The sequence below is a fragment of the Myotis davidii genome, unplaced genomic scaffold (assembly GCF_000327345.1).
Source record: "Myotis davidii unplaced genomic scaffold, ASM32734v1 scaffold2786, whole genome shotgun sequence".
Classification (NCBI taxonomy): Eukaryota; Metazoa; Chordata; class Mammalia; order Chiroptera; family Vespertilionidae; genus Myotis; species Myotis davidii.
In genome coordinates, this window is record NW_006296623.1 from 121,009 (window position 1) to 137,063 (window position 16,055).

Sequence of the window (16,055 nt, forward strand, 5' to 3'; positions counted from 1 at the left end):
TGCCCCCTTCTTTCGCCCCTTGTAATGTAGCTGACCGTGGCCTACCCCCCCTTCCTGTTTAGTAGTGGATCGGTCTGCGTGCTTACATTCTCCCCACCTCACTTTACAGTGGATTCGTCCATGGTCTTGCGCCCACTCCCACCCCCTCATCCACACTCCTAGGGGACCAGTCTTTGGCATTGTCCAACTGGGACAGTCAGTCCTTCTGAGTGGATTTCTCCTTTCCTCAACTTTCAGGGGCCCCGTCTGTGACCCTGTTTGCTCCATCCCTCCGGTTCCCTGTAGTGAATCAATCCGTGGCGTTGTACCCCCTCCACTCCTCTTTAACATTAAATTAATCTGTGAATTTGTATTCCTGCCTCCCCCAGTCCCCCAGTACATCTGTCCCATGGCTCTGTCACACACGTGCGCACACACCATTTTCCAGTGGATCAGTCTAAATGCTTGTATTCACAGCTCCCTACTTATCAGCCTATTCCCCTCTCCTCCCTCTCCTGTAGACTGACACTCCTTGGGTCCTTGGGCTTCTCCCTTCCTGTTAACAATGGGTCAGTTTAGTGCTTCATATCTCCCCGTAATCAGCAGCCCAATCCATGGCCTTGTCCCTCTCCTTTTAATCAATCCCTGTGAGATGACTCCCCCCCTCCCACTATTATGCAGCTGTGGTTCTGTTTTTCTACACCCCTTGCCCAGTAAATAAGATAAGCCTTTTTACACCGCCACAACCCACCTTTGCAATGAATCTGTTCATGAGCCTTCCGGCTATCCATGTGCTTGCAGTCACAGCCCAATGCTTTGCAATCCCTCCTGCAGGAGGGTCAGCCTGTGTGCTTTTATTTTCCCTCGCCTTTTCTTGTGGTGCATCAGTCATGGCTATCCCTGAACCCCTCCCTCCTTCTTAATAGTGGATCAGCTTATCTGCTTGTTGAACCCAAGTCTTTTTTACTCGAGAACACCCCCCCATGCACAGTGTTAACCATTAAGATGTTCTTCCTCACAGTAAATGAACATAGTAGTGATAATGCTAACAGGAGCTAACACTGAGCACCTACTAACATTTATGAGTACGAGGCAAAGTGTTTTATCTTAATGAGCTCATTTAATCCTCACCATAACCCTGCTAGGTAGGTGCTGAGGCAACTTTGGCATAGGGAGGTTACTAGTAAATACCTTATTCAAAGGTGACCCAATAAGCACCAACTTAGGGTGCCCCTCGGGACACAGGATAATTTTTGAGGCTCCCCTTTCTGCTCATCCCATCCCATGTGAGGCCCCACTCCTTAAAAACCAAATTATGTTTTATTGATTTCAGAGAGGAAGGGAGAGAGATAGATAGATAGAAATATCAATCATGAAAGAGAATAATTGATCAACTGCCTCCTACACACCCCACACTGGGGATTGAGCCCACAATCCAGGCATGTGCCCTGACCAGGAATTGAACCATGACCTCCTGGTTCATAGGTCCCTATTCAACCAATGAGCCACGCCAGTAAGGCTCCATTGCCTAGCTTATCGCAGCATCCTTCCATCCCCAATCCCAGAAGCCGTGTGACCTTAGTAATTTAACTATTTTCTCTCTGCACCTGTTTCCTCGTTTGTAAAATGGGGGAGGGGGTCAGAACTAGAATCCCCTCCAATGTAAGTAAAGAATACCTGTGAGTTAATAATGAAGCAAGGAGCCCTAGCTGGTTTGGCTCGGTGGATAGAGTGTCAGCCTGCAGACTGAAGGGTCCCGGGTTTGTTCATGGTCAAGGGCATGTACCTTGGTTGCAGGTTCCCTGGCCCTACCTCCTATACTCCCAATTCTATTCCAGCCACACTGACCTCCTCACTTGTCCTCAAACTCACAGTGGTCCAGCCTCGGGGCCTTTACATTGGCCATTTTTTCTGCCCAGAACACTTTGTCCCCTGGTCATGGTTCCTTTTGGGGCTCTGTTCAAACGTCACCTCATCCCTGACCATCTCAACCTGCACACCTAGCAGGGCTGAGGCCTCCTCTCTGCTTTATTTCTTCCTTTGCCCTTTATTACTGTGGCTCACACTGTATAGTTGACCAGTTTATTGTGTTGTCTCTCCCCTTTAGAAGTCCCATGAAGGCTTACAGTTTTTGTCTGCTTAGTCCTGCTGGGTCTCCAGCACCTAAAAAATATCCTTAGTATATAGCAGGTGCTTAATACAAATTTATTGCATCAATGAATGGGAAAAATATAACTTCAGACAAGTCAGGGTGGGGAGCAGATGGGAATGAAGAGGGCATTTGAGAGCTAGTTAAGAGACTAGTTAGATGGGACTGTTCATTCATCAAACACTTTACTGAGCACCTAGTAAGTACCAGGCACTCTTCTAGGTGCTGGAGATGTGGGAGGGGAAAAATAGGCAGAAATCCCTGCTCTTGTGGAACAGACGTTTGTTAAAAGTGGAGGAGACAGACTATATAAATAAAAGAAGTAAAAGGTAGTATTTTAGACAAGTGCTAAGGAAGAAAAATGAAGTAGGGAAGGTAGGAATAGAGTAGTAGGGTAGTTAAAATCTTAGGCATAGGGCAGGCCTCATTTAGAAGGTGGCTCTTGAATTAAGGCCTGAAGGAGGTCAGAGAGGGAGGGAGCCATATGTCTAGTGGAAGAGTACACTGGACAGAAGGCACAGCTGATGCAAAGGCCCTGAGCTGGGATTGCGCCTGGCATGTTCAAGGCACACAGAGGAGGCCAGTGTAGCTGGAGCAGAGTGGAGAGAGGGATTGGAGGCGAGATCTGAGATATAAGGGGAACCAGGTAGTAAATAGGTCACAGTGATACATAAGGTTGGGGTGGAGGGGTTTGGGAAGGGAGAAGGATGACAGACTAGCAAATAGCTAACACCTCTTGAGTGTCTCCTGACAGACTAGCAAATAGCTAACACCTCTTGAGTGTCTCCTATGTGCCAGAGATACTTTTTTAAGTCCTTTACATATATTGACCTTTAATCCTCACAAACGCCATTGAGAGTAAGTGTATTTTGAGGATAATGTACTCTGAGAATGAAATATCCCCATTTTACAGATGCAGAAACAGACTCAGAGAGGTTGAGTAATTTACTCAAAGTCACACAGCTAGAGCAGGGCCGAGGAGTATGAGGCTGAAGACCCAGAGAGAACAGCTTTGCAAGGACAGACAGGTTATTCAGTGCATTGGATCACAAGAGGAAGAATTAATTCTGCCTGGAAGATCATGGAACTTCATGATTGTGTGATAAAGGGTTCATCGTAGGGCAGGGAGAAAGGTACGTATATATCCTCAGAAATGGGAACTGGGTGAACTCACAGGGTGTCCTTGATGTAGTATGCCAAGCGTGTGCCCACCTCAGAGCTTTTGTACATGCTGTTCTCACTGCCTATCCTTCCAGGTGATTAGGCCACAAACTTAGAATCATCCTTGGTTCCCATCTCATCCCTATCTTGCATGTCAGCAAATCCCGCTGCTGCCACCACCATCTCTCACTTAGACTATTGCAGTAGCCTCCTCAGCCACTAGTCAGTTCTCACAAGAGCCAGAGTGATCCTATTAACAACATCCATGTCACAGCCCTCTCATGGCTCTTGTCTCACACAGAGTCAAAGTCCTTACAGGGACCCAGAAAGGCCCCTGATGCCCCTCGGTTCTCATCTCCTGCTGACCCCTAACGCCCTCCTGTCCAGCCATGCCAGACTCTTCTCTTCCTCCAGCCTCGGGCTGTTTCCTCTGACTACAAAACTGCTCCCCAGGTCATCAGACCTGACTCCTTGACCTCTTTTAGGTCTTTGCTCAAATGTCACCTCCTTAGTGATGACCTTTCCCTGACTAGCCTTTAATAAAGAACTCCTTCCCTGTTTCATTTTTTCCCCATGGCTCTATCATCATCTGACATTCTTTACTTGTTTATCTTGTTTCTTGTCTGCCTTCCCCCATGGAAATGTCACTTTCACTAGCACCCCTGGCCTACAGTAGGCACTCAATAAATGATTGCTGAATAAATGAGATGGAGAAAGGTAAACAACATTCGAAGAAGACAGGTTACTGGAGCTCTTATTAGGGGTCAAGTGGGAAATGTAATAATAAAATATAAAACCCTATGTGCTATTGAGGCTTGAAGCTAACTGTCAGATTGCACCTACATTGGAAGGTTCTGTTGCCCCTGAAAGAGAAACTGCTAAAATTGCCTGTCTTTGTCACCAGGAGTCACACTGAACTCTTAGTGCCTCTGAAGCAAGCAGGCCTTCGAATAAACTCAGTGAGAGCTCCGATGCCAGGACTCTCTACTCTGGACACTCCATGGCGTTGTGGCTTGTATAATTGCCTAAAATTGTGTCTGCTGAATGAACTTTGAAACAGCTCAGACATAAGAGGATCATACTCGCCCTGCTGGTGTTGCTCAGTGGTTAAGCATCGACCAGTGAGTGAACCAAGATCATTTTCCGGTGAGGGCACATGCCCAGGTTGCAGGACTGATGCCCAGTAGGGGGAGTGCAGGAGGCAGCTGATTGATGTTTCTCTTTCATAAATGTTTCTATCTCTCTATCCCTCTCCCTTAAAAAAATCAGTATAAACAGTTTTTAAAAAGAGGATCAGCCCTGGCCGGTTTGGCTCAGTGGCTAGAGCATCAACCTGCAGACTGAAGGGTCCCAGGTTTGATTCCCCGTCAGGGGCACATGCCCTGGTTTCAGGCTCAATCCCCAGTAGGGGGCGTGCAGGAGGTAGCCGGTCAATGATTCCCTCGCATCATTGATGTTTCTGTCTGTCCTTCTCCTTTTCCTCTCTGAAATCAATAAAAATAAAAAAGAGGATCATACTGTATATTTAATTATACAGATTAAAGAATTAAGCTATAAATGATAGAGGGAGGTTCTTTGACACCTGATTTGGAAGGTCTTATTCTTAACCCAACAATCCCAGCCAGTGATTGACGAAAGCTCACTCTGTAAGGAATAGGAAGCTCATGTTTATTTCCAGTTCATGCTCAGCAAAGAGAGCAGAGAGCAGTTATGGGGGTACAGGGACGGTCCTGTTCTCTGCAGGACACACCGAAGGAGCAGTGTGAAGGGCGATTTAGCCTAATGGTTTGAGAGCTTAGACCACTAGAACCTGACTGCCTGGATCCAAATCCTGGCTCTGCCACCTAGAGCTGTGTGGCCTGTAGAAGTCATTTAGACATTTTGTGCCTCGGCTTCCTGCTCTATAAATTAGCAATCATCAGAGTACCTACATCCCAGAGTTGTGACGGGGGAGAAATGAGTCAGTCCTTAGAAAAATAACAGTACAGGTCTCTGTGCCCTTATCTGAAACCCTTGGGGCCAGATGTTTTCAGAATTGTGAATGTTTCAGATTTGAAAAGGGTGACAAGGTGCACATCCAAGATGTTACATAACACCCTTAGTGAGCTCGGTAATCAGCCGCATTCAGATTTCTGCAGCAAAACGTACGAACAGTCACACTAAGTAGGGATCAATAAAGACCGCAAAGGGCCCTGTTTTGTGTCAGGTTTTGCTGCCGAAATGGTTACAAAAGAAGCCTTCTGTTCTTAGAGCTTTTTGGAATAGCGAATAATAGATTATGGACAAATTAGAAATGAATATTCGTTTAGAGCTTATCATATGCCTGGCACATTATATTTATTCTGTAAATAACCCTGTGAACTAGGTGGTATCATTATTATCCCTATTTTGCAGGTGGGGAAAGTGAGGCACAGAGTTAAAGAACATGCCCAGGGATCGCACTGCCAACAAGTTGCAGAAGCAGGCAGGATTCCAGCCCTGGCAGCCTGGTTGTAGGGCCTGGGTGATTGTCCAGTAAGCCATGTTGCCTGATTGGAACAATGCCTGGCATGTATTAAGCACTCAATAAATGGTAGTGTAGCTGTCACCACGAAGGAGAACATACAGGGACAGTAGCAGGTCTGAGGAGTGTGCGTAGAGGGACAGAGGAAAGCAGGCATTCGGTTCCAGAAAGGCTTCATAAAGGCAAGGCCCCTGGTGCCAGGACTTGAACGATGAGGAAGACTTCTAGGCAGAGGGACGGAGCCCCACATGGAGAGAACAGCCTTTGAGAGGAACTGGCAGAAGGAACCTCCTGGAAAACTTTGATGTTCGATGTGGTAGAAAATGAAAATGAAAATGTCCAGGCTAGGAACGTTAGACTAGCTTTGTATTTCCTGCTGTAACAAATAAATTTAGCTGCTTAAAACAACACAAATTTAATATATCACAGTTCTGTCAATCAGAAGCCCAGTACAGGTCTCACCAGACGAAAGCCAGGTGTCAGCCGTGCCGCATTCCTTTCTGGAGGCTCCAGGTTTCCTGCTCGCTCAGGTTGTTGGCAGAATTCAGTTCCCTGAGGTGGTAGGATTGAGGTCCCTGTTTCCTTACTGGCTGTCAGCCAAGGGCCATTCCCAGCTTTTAAGAGGCCATCACATTCCATCTTCAACTAGCAGTGGCAGGTTGAGTCCTCTCGTGCTTTGAATCACTCCTGCCTTTTCTGTCATTGTCTCTCTCTGAGCTGCCTTTCTCCTGCTTTCTTCTACTTTTATTAAGAGTTCATGTGAGCCCTAACCGGTTTGGCTCAGTGGATAGAGCGTCGGCCTGCTGACTCAAGGGTCCCAGGTTTGATTCTGGTCAAGGGCATGTACCTTGGTTGCGGGCACCTTCCCAGTAGGTAGTGTGCAGGAGGCAGCTGATCGATGTTTCTCTCTCATCAATGTTTCTAACTCTCTATCCCTCTCCCTTCCTCTCTATGGTTTGGCTCAGTAATAGAAAGGGTCCTGGGTTTGATTCCAGTCAAGGGCATGTACCTTGCTTGCAGGCCCATCCCCAATAGGGGTGTGCAGGAGGCAGCTGATCGATGTTTCTCTCTCACAGCAATTTCTAACTCTCTATCCCTCTCCCTTCCTCTCTGTAAAAAATCAATAAAATATATTTTTTAAAAAGAAAGCTTTCATGTGATTAGATTGAGCTTGCCCAAATAATCCAGAATAATTTCCCCATTTTAAAGTCTGTGACCTTAAATTCATCTGCAAAGTTCCTGTTGACATGTAATATAATATACTCACAAGCTCCAGAGTTTAGGGTATGGACATCTTTTGGGGGAGGGGGCATTACTCTCTCTACCACAGCCTGCGCTCTGGCCCCCAAAGATTCACATTTATCCCACATGCAAAGTTCATTCATGCTCTCCTAGTGCCTCCCAAAGTCTCATCCCATTACAGGGGTCATCCAAAGCCTGGCTGAGGAGCTTAGAATTGAGTTTGAGGGTATTTAAGGATTGATGGTGGGCTTTGGGGACAGAGGTGGAAGCAAGATTGCAAGAAAAGAATCCTCCTCCTGCAGATCTCTGCCCCGCCCTGTGTCCACAGCCTCTTAGCTCTTAACCATCTGCCCTCCAGGTACACCTGGGATGGCGTGAGCACTCCCCCCGTGATGGACCCCTCTGTGACGCTGTGGCAGTTTCTGCTGCAGCTGTTGAGAGAACAAGGCAACGGCCACATTATCTCCTGGACCTCACGGGATGGCGGTGAGTTCAAGCTGGTGGATGCCGAGGAGGTGGCCCGGCTGTGGGGACTGCGCAAGAACAAGACCAACATGAATTATGACAAGCTCAGCCGGGCTTTGCGGTACTACTATGATAAGGTAAGGCCGCACAGGTTAGGGCAGGGAACCGCCATATTTATATCAGTGATTTCATTTTCTTAACTGCTATAGCTATAACTTTGAAACCAACATTAAACTTTATCATGTCTTATCTTATCCTCTGGTACTCTCAGACCAATGTTGGGGGCTCCCCCAAATATTTTATCTGTTATTTTCTTACTGCCTTGGCTAAAACCTTTAAAGTAATGCTGTCCCACTACACCCCACATAACGTTTCATTTTCTTACCTTATTCCTATAGCAGAACTTTTGCAAATAGTATTAATAACTTTTTCTCCTGTGCTTTGGAACCCCTGAACAAGTCCTAGATTCCTCCAGTTATTTCATAATCTGCTGTTGTTCCAGAATAAGAATTGCAGAAGATTATTCTTCCTAGAATCAAAACCTTCATGACAGTATCATACTAAGCTTTCCCCATCTCATCCTCTGAGACCCTTAATATTTTCATCAATTCTCTCCTTTTCTTCCGTTATTCCTTTAGCTAAAACCTCCCAAACAACATATATAATGCCAGCCCCACACCCCATCCTCTTGTGTTTTCAGAGCAACACTGGTCTACCCCAATGTCTATATAACTTATTTTATTTTATCATCTTATTCCTGTAGCGAAATTTTCCTCATCCTCTCACACCAGCACTGGATTTGCCCTTTCCCCCAATATTTACACCAGTTATTTAATTTTCTTTCTTTACCTGAAACTTCTAAAACAATATTAAGGAGAAACACAAAGCCACCCTGACCAGCATTAAGATGTCCCCAGGGTACTGCAGTACCACCGTGTCTCTTATCCCCCAGAGCAGCCCTGGACCTATGCCTGACACAGTTCATCATTTATTCCATTTTCATATTTTATTTCTTCAGCTCAAACCTCCAAAACAATAATATGAATAATGAGGCCACCTCACTGTGCTCTGAGATCCTCTAGATCTGTCCTGAAATATCCCAAACATGCCCTGGGACCCACCTAAGCCAGCCTTGAGATTCTCCCCAAATTTATGTCGACATTTTACTGTTCTTATCTAGTTGCTATCAGTTACTTCATTTTCGACTTGCCTTAGCTTAAACCTCCACAAAAGTATTAGGAATGTGGCTCCTCACCCTGTCTTCCCTACTGATCTTGTCCTGTTCCACTTCTGTGTCTATAGCTTTAAATAACCCTCTATATTAGTAACTCATCACCACATTCTTCTACATTAATGTAGTCTCTTCCAACATTTCTATCAGTTACTTCATTTTCCTGTCTTACTGCATTAGCTAGACGCCAAAACTGTGTCCTGGCAGCCACCCTCAAGGTGTGACCCTGTTAACCCAAGATACCCCTGGTTCCTAGAGCCAGGAGGAAAGTCTGCTTCTGCACCTGCTTCCCTATGTGGGCCCATCATGGAAAGGAGCCACTAGGTGTGAAGGGGTGTCTGAGATGCGGGTAGGGAAATCAGACTGATGGAGATGAAGAGTGACAGAGGAGACTTGGAGGGGGTTGGAACGGGGAGATACAGAGAGGAGATAGGGAAAGGGGAAGGCAGTAGGCTAAAGGAAGAATTGTGGAGGGGAGAATAGAGAAGGGGGAGAAATGGGGGGAAGTACAGAAAGGGGATTCGGGATGGGGAAGAAGGAGGGGGAAAAACTGGAGGAGAAGGGAAGAGCCCCCAAATTGAGAGGGTGGGGGTGAGATGTGAAATAGGCTGGGAGGGGGACCATATGGAGAGACAGACACGGAGGCAGCATGGTGTATATGTAAAAAGACAGGAGACGGACAACAGGGGGAAAAGGCACTAGGAGTCACACCCCCTTCACCCACCCACCCCAATCCACACTCTCCTTCCACCCTGGCCCGCCCTTCTAAGGCCCCCTATCCTGTCTCCTCCCTTCCCAGAACATCATCCGCAAAGTGAGTGGCCAGAAGTTCGTCTACAAGTTTGTGTCCTATCCCGAGGTCGCAGGGTGCTCCACTGAGGACTGTTCGCCCCAGCCTGAGGTGTCTGTCACCTCCACTGTGGCAAATGTGGCCCCCGCTGCTGCACATGCTGTCCCCGGGGACACTGCCTCTGGGAAGCCAGGCACACCCAAGGGTGCAGGAATGGCAGGCCCAGGTGCCTTGGCTCGAAGCAGCCGGAACGAGTACATGCGCTCAGGCCTCTATTCCACCTTCACCATCCAGTCCCTGCAGCCACAGCTACCGCTGCCCCTGCATCCAAGGTCCATCTCAGTGCTTTCCAACACCGCCCCAGCAGGAGCCGCAGCGCCCCCCTCGGGGAGCAGGAGCACCAGTCCAAGCCCATTGGAGGCCTGCCTAGAGTCTGAGGAAGCTGGCCTACCTCTGCAGGTAAGGGCCGGAATATGGAAATTCAGTAGGAGGGATGTGCAGTTTCCTGATGAGGAGGGGTAAGAGAAGGGACATAAACGTTCTATAAAAGGAGCTGTCGGAGGAGGGACGCAGAAGTCCCCTTGGAGAAAGGGGAGGTGCGCTAAGCTAGTACTGAAGGAGATTAAGTGTGCTAGAGTTAGTAGTACACCAACTTGTATTAGGTGTGCAGAACTTTCATATTTGCTTAACGCACTGGTTCTTTCACTTCAGCACTCCCACAGTCAACTGAAGGGCTTTTTAACCCACAGGTTGCTGGGGTACACCCCCAGTGTTTCTGATTATGTGGGTCTGGGGATGGGCCCAAGATTTTGCATTTTTATTTACTTTTATTGATTTCAGAGAGGAAGGAAGAAATAGAAATAACAATGATGAGAGAGAATCATTGATTGGCTGCCTCCTGCACGCCCCCCACTGGGGATCTCCGCAAGTCAGCATGTGTCCTTGACTAGGAATCAAACCGTAACATTCTGGTTCTTAGGTGGTTCTTAGGTCGAGGCTCAACCACTGAGCCACGCTGGCTGGGCTAAAATTTGCATTTTTAACTAGCTTCCAGGTGCCGCTGGTCCTTAAAGAAAAATTGTTTAATATATTTTATTGATTTTTTTACAAAGAGGAAGGGAGAGGGATAGAAAGTTAGAGACATCGATGAGAGAGAAACATCGATCAGCTGCCTCCTGCACATCTCCTACTGGGAATGTGCTCGCAACCAAGGTACATGCCCTTGGCCAGAATTGAATTTGGGACCCTTCAGTCTGCAGGCGGATTCTCTGTCCACTGAGCCAAACCAGTTAGGGCTAAAGAAAAATTTTTGAGAACTACTGCTTTCATGACTTAGGGCAGTATCCCTGGGAGTCCAGCCCTGTCCCCAGATAGGAGAAGCTGCCCCAGAAGCCCTGCTTCTTGGCGAAGTCTAGCCCTGTTGGAGGAGCTGCCCCTTGTGCAGTTATGCCCCCAGTACCAAGTCCCACTCTCGAAGGGGAGTCATTGCTTCGCTACCCCAGCAATCCGTACATGCTCCCTCCTCTCCCAGGTCATTCTGACCCCGCCTGAGGCCCTGAACCTTAAATCAGAAGAAGCGAATGTGGAGCCCTGCTTGGGTCGGCCACAGCCCCCAGAAGTGAAAGTGGAAGAGCCCGAGGAAGAGCCCCACACCGCAGCCAGTGGGGAGGCGGGGTATGCACCGGAAGCCCCGAGGGCCGGGCGGGAAGTCCCTCCTGCAGAGGGCGCATCTGCCCGGCATCCTGCGGTTGTTATGGAGACTGCAGGGCCGGTAGGGGGCCTCGGGGCGTCCACAGCTTCCTGCACGGAGATCGCCCAGCCTCAGAAGGGCCGCAAGCCCCGGGACCTGGAGCTCCCACTCAGCCCTAGCCTGCTAGGTGGGCCAGGGCCCGAAAGGACTCCAGGATCGGCCACTGGCTCCGGTCTGCAGGCACCCGGGCCAGCGCTGACGCCATCCCTGCTGCCTACGCACACATTGGTGAGTGCCTGCGCAGGGGTGGGTCTGGCTCCAAGACGCACACATTGGTTAATGCCTGCGGAGGGGCAGGGGCTGGCTCCGGGGACCAATGGGATTGGTGGAGAGGCAGTAGACCCCAGGCCCTCGGGGTTATCTATTGGAGTGAGCTGGGAGGGTGCAGCCTTCGAGGGCAACTGGTTGCAGGGACAGGGCTTGATTAAAGAAGGGCAAGAGTGAGACTCCAAGGCTGAGGGATCTTGGTCAGAATGAAGGGCAAGTGTGGGGAGTTTTGTGGGCGGATCAAAGGACTGAGAGGCCTTGGGTAGCAACCGTTTCTAAGAGGCATGAGGAACCTGAGTGGGGCTTTTTGGTCTGGGATTTGCTTAGCGGGCTTCCTGTGAGGTATAAGGGTGGGACAGAGGAATTGGAGGTTGAACCTGAGCTATTGGGATGATGACTTGTGAGATTTGAAAGGGTCATCCATGTAAAGTTAAAGAGATGTCACAGGCATGGCCTTAGTAGTTATGGTCTAGGCCTGTGCACTTTCCGTGCGTGATCTCGGAAGTCTGAGTAGGATTTCTGGTGGGACTGGAACCAAGTTACTTCTGTTGTCCCACTTGCCCTCTCTGCTCACTTGAGCTCCAACCACCCCTTCCCCACAGACCCCGGTGCTGCTGACGCCCAGCTCGCTGCCCCCCAGCATTCACTTCTGGAGCACCCTGAGTCCCATTGTACCCCGTAGCCCGGCCAAGCTCTCCTTCCAGGTAGGCTCCTCCCTCCATCTCAGAGTGGGTGAGAGAACCTAGCACGGCCCCCACCCATGACCTCTCCCTATTTCTGTTCCCAGTTTCCATCCAGTGGCAGCGCCCAGGTGCACATCCCCTCCATCAGCGTGGATGGCCTCTCAACCCCCGTGGTGCTCTCCCCAGGGCCCCAGAAGCCATGACTACCACCGCCACCACCGCCACCACCCCTTGCTGGGGTAACTTATGCCCTGAACTTCTCTCCAGCCAGCCGTCTCAAGGAGAAACATAGCTCAGCTGACAGACTTGTGCTGAGGTCAGGGTGGGGTGGGGATTCTTAGGAAGAAGGATGTCTCAATGATTCTTCCACAGAAAACAGTTTCTCTCTTCTTGGTCAGTCCCCCAGTGGCCGCCCTTACACGTCTCCTACCGCAGTGGTCGGGGGGCGGTTTATTTATTTATTTTTTGAAGGCCACTGGGAGGAGCCTGGCCCAACTTTTTGGCGGGGGGAGTGGTGAGGACATCTCCCCCAGCTCCACATTTTCCTCCCAAGATGAGACAATCAGGTTCTGGCTTGAGAAGGACCTTTATTTATTTCTCAGCCTGCCCTTGGGAAGCTGAGGGAGCCCTGTCTCCATTTTGGGGTGTGGATAGAAGAGCTAGCTTGTTGCGGTTTCTTATTTCTAGCTGTCCCCAAGGGTCCAGGAAGAATTTGTGCCATTAAATGGTTTGGGAGTCTTGACCAAGTCAGACTCACACCCTTGGGAGAGGGATTCCCAACCCCACCCCCAGCCTTTTTCTCAGACAGCCTGTCCTTTGTCAGCCACCTTTTTGGCTGGGGGCAAATGCCCCTTTTCTTCTGTCCCTGAGAAGCCATTCCTGTGTCTGCCAAATTCCTGGGGTCCTGCCTCTTACCTCCCAATGGAGGGTTTTTTTGTGGGAGTGGTCCCCGTCTGGGGGACCCCTCCAGCCAGTACTCCAGGTCTTCCTGTCCCCCACCCTCTGCCATTTTGATAGTATAATCTATTTTTAAACTGGGCTTTTAGACGGGGAGAGGGGGCATCTCTTCCTATATCTGAGATGGGGTGGGTGGGAAGGAAGGGATTTTGGGGGGGAATCTTCCTGCCGCCCCCAAGTGTTTATTTTTGATACCACATGTGTATTTTCAGCTCCCTCCCTCCCAGCCCCCCAATTTCCTGCGGGCGGGTACAAAGGACCCTTTAAGTGTCCCTGGAGTTGGGAGGGAGGAATAAGAGGGCATAAAGCCTGTCCTGTCTGAATTCCAGGCTGGAGAGGGTGGGTTCAGAGGACTCCTGCGCTCACCGCCTGTCAGCACCGGTCCAGCCCAGGCCTGGGGCCCTGGGGGGTGGTGATTTGGGGGACGGTGCTACGCCTGTCTCCACTGTTTGTTTTACTTCCCCCCAAATGGCTTTTTTTTCTAAGAGTACCAGAGAATGGGGAATTGTTCCTGTAAATATATATTTTTAAAGGTGATGCTGGAGGCTGCTTGCTTTTTTTTCCCTCTGGGGACTGAGTGTGACAAGCATCATATGTATAAAAGGCAGTGATGGTATGAGATTGATTGTGAGAGAGAAAGTATGATATTGTGTGTCAGAAACAGTAGTAGAGACTGCAGATCGGTAACCACGTGTGAAAAAACAAAAACGAGAAAGCTGCGATTGTATATGTGTGTGTGAGAGAGTGGAAGTTATAACCACAAACTTGACATTGTGTCTGTGTGAGAATTATGTCTTTGTGTCAGGAAATCACCATAAAAATGATAGAGTGATTAAGGTACTGTATAAGACACTGGTGGTGTGTGTGAAGTAATGTTTATGAGAAGGTAGTGGGGACTGCAGACCAGGCCAGTCACTGTATGACAAGACGATGATGAGCAAGATAAATTGAGTGATCAAAACAAAGTGTGAGTGCCCTAGCTGGTTTGGCTCAGTGGATAGAGCGTCATCCTGCAGACTGAAGGGTCCCAGGTTTGATTCCGGTCAAGAGCACATGCCCGGTCAGGCTTGATCCCCAGTAGGGGGCGTGCAGGAGGCAGCCGATCAATGATTCTCATCCTTGATGATTCTCTCTCTTCCTCTCCCTTCCTCTCTGAAATTAATAAAAATAGATACAAAATTAAAAAAAAAACAAAGTGTGAGAGCCTGTGGCTATAAAAGTGTGGTAGAGCTTGCCAGGGACTGTGTGCAGGTGAAAAACTTTCATTGTATGTCAGCAGGTGGCTCAGTGTCGGAAGATGGATTGTGTGTGAAGCTGTTCATGCAAGGCTGTCATATCACCTAAAATCATGGGAGCGTATGTGTGAGAAGTTGATTGCATGAGAAAATGGCTGTGAGCCTAAGTGTATGTCTGAGACAAAATACGAGAATGCGTGAATACGAGAATCCTGTTCATGTGAGACTAGCAAAGACTGAAGAACTGGAAAAAAATCTGTGACTAGGAGAGTATAAGAGGCTATGATCATGTGTGTGTGCGCGCACACGCGCGCGCGCACGAACGTAAAACTAGTTGAAAATTAATTGACAGTTAACTACTCCAGTCTAGCGCACAGGTTCAGGGACTGAGAGAAAAATAATGAGACTAAGTGTGTCTGAAATGGTATAAGAGGCCACATAACTGTAAGAGATGATAAGTAACAAGTCAGAATGAAAATTGAGTGAGCAGTCATGTGAGAGTATGTGGGTCTGTGAAACATTTCATAGAAGAGTGTAAGTCACGGGCTATATTTTTGTGAAAAACTGAGAATATGGGACACTGAGAGACCATGTGATTGGTATGTACAAGAAACCAGCAAAGCCCTGGCCAGTTTTCTCAGTGGTTAGAGTGTTGGCCCACAGACCAAAGGGTCATGGGTTCATTCCCAGTCAAGGGCACACACCTCAGTTGCAGGTTCCCCAGCCCTGGCAGGTGTGTGTGCAGGAGGCACCAGTCAATGCACCTCTCACATCAATGTTTCTCTCTCTCCCCACTTCTTCCCCTCTTCCACTCTCTAGAAAATCAATGGGAAAGAAAATATCTTCAGGTGAGGATTTAAAACAAAGATTTTTAAAAAGAAACCAGCAAAGCTATAATTATATGTGAATGTATATGATAAGCTGACTGATGAAAATGATGGTGTAAATGGCTGAGACAGGCCATGAGAGACTGTGTGCCTAAGGCTTATTGAGAGCCTAGTACCAATTGTGAATTAGTGACCACAGATGTCAGAAACTGACCGAGGGAAAGTGATGCCGACACTGAATGAGTGACTGAGGCAGTGTCTGAGAAGCCGATTGCATGGGCATGTGTAAAACTTTGCAAGAGACTTTCTTAAAGGCTGTTAATCAAACACTGGTATGTTGGAAGCTGCTTGAGAAGAAATGTGAGACAAGGCGGCAGACAATGTCTGAGGTACTGTGTGATTATGTATGTGTGTGAAACTCTGAGCTATAATCAGAGACTGTGGGGCCGTGAGTGTGAAGAGGTAGGAGAGGGTGGTTTTGTGTGTGTGAAGAAACTTCATGAGAAGCCAGTGGCGGCCTGTGTGGTTGAAACATCTTATCAATAGGTCTGACTCTGTTGCATGTGGAAAACTGACTGGTGTGAGTAAATATTGGTCATATTGGCTAAATGAGACAGGCTATAAGGCATGATCGTGGCCCTGGCTGGTTGCTCAGTGGTTAGAGCAGGGTATGGGCAAACTTTTTGACTCGAGGGCCACAATGGGTTCTTAAACTGGACCGGAGGGCCGGAACAAAAGCATGGATGGAGTGTTTGTGTGAACTAATATAAATTCAAAGTAAACATCATTACATAAAAGGGTACGGTCTTTTTTTTC

At 48.4% G+C, this 16,055-nt stretch overlaps 1 protein-coding gene across 1 annotated transcript; it reads left to right on the forward strand.

The window, feature by feature from the left end:
* The first annotated feature begins 3,026 nt into the window (after positions 1-3,026).
* On the forward strand, positions 3,027-13,714 carry ELK1 (ELK1, member of ETS oncogene family). The gene is made up of 6 exons (XM_006772130.2): positions 3,027-3,261; positions 7,393-7,636; positions 9,530-9,979; positions 11,052-11,498; positions 12,140-12,241; positions 12,325-13,714. Exons 2-6 carry the CDS (start codon positions 7,427-7,429, stop codon positions 12,421-12,423), a joined length of 1,308 nt encoding a protein of 435 aa, XP_006772193.1. The 5' UTR covers positions 3,027-3,261; positions 7,393-7,426; the 3' UTR covers positions 12,424-13,714.
* The last annotated feature ends 2,341 nt before the right edge of the window (positions 13,715-16,055 follow it).

What these genes read in the sequence shown, in the direction of transcription:
- ELK1 (XM_006772130.2), top strand. Translation starts at nt 7,427, where the DNA reads ATGGACCCCTCTGTGACGCTGTGGCAGTTTCTGCTGCAGCTGTTGAGA. An exon ending in TGCGGTACTACTATGATAAG is followed by an intron (nt 7,637 to 9,529) that starts GTAAGGCCGCAC and finishes CTCCCTTCCCAG; the next exon opens with AACATCATCCGCAAAGTGAG. An exon ending in TGCTGCCTACGCACACATTG is followed by an intron (nt 11,499 to 12,139) that starts GTGAGTGCCTGC and finishes CCTTCCCCACAG; the next exon opens with ACCCCGGTGCTGCTGACGCC.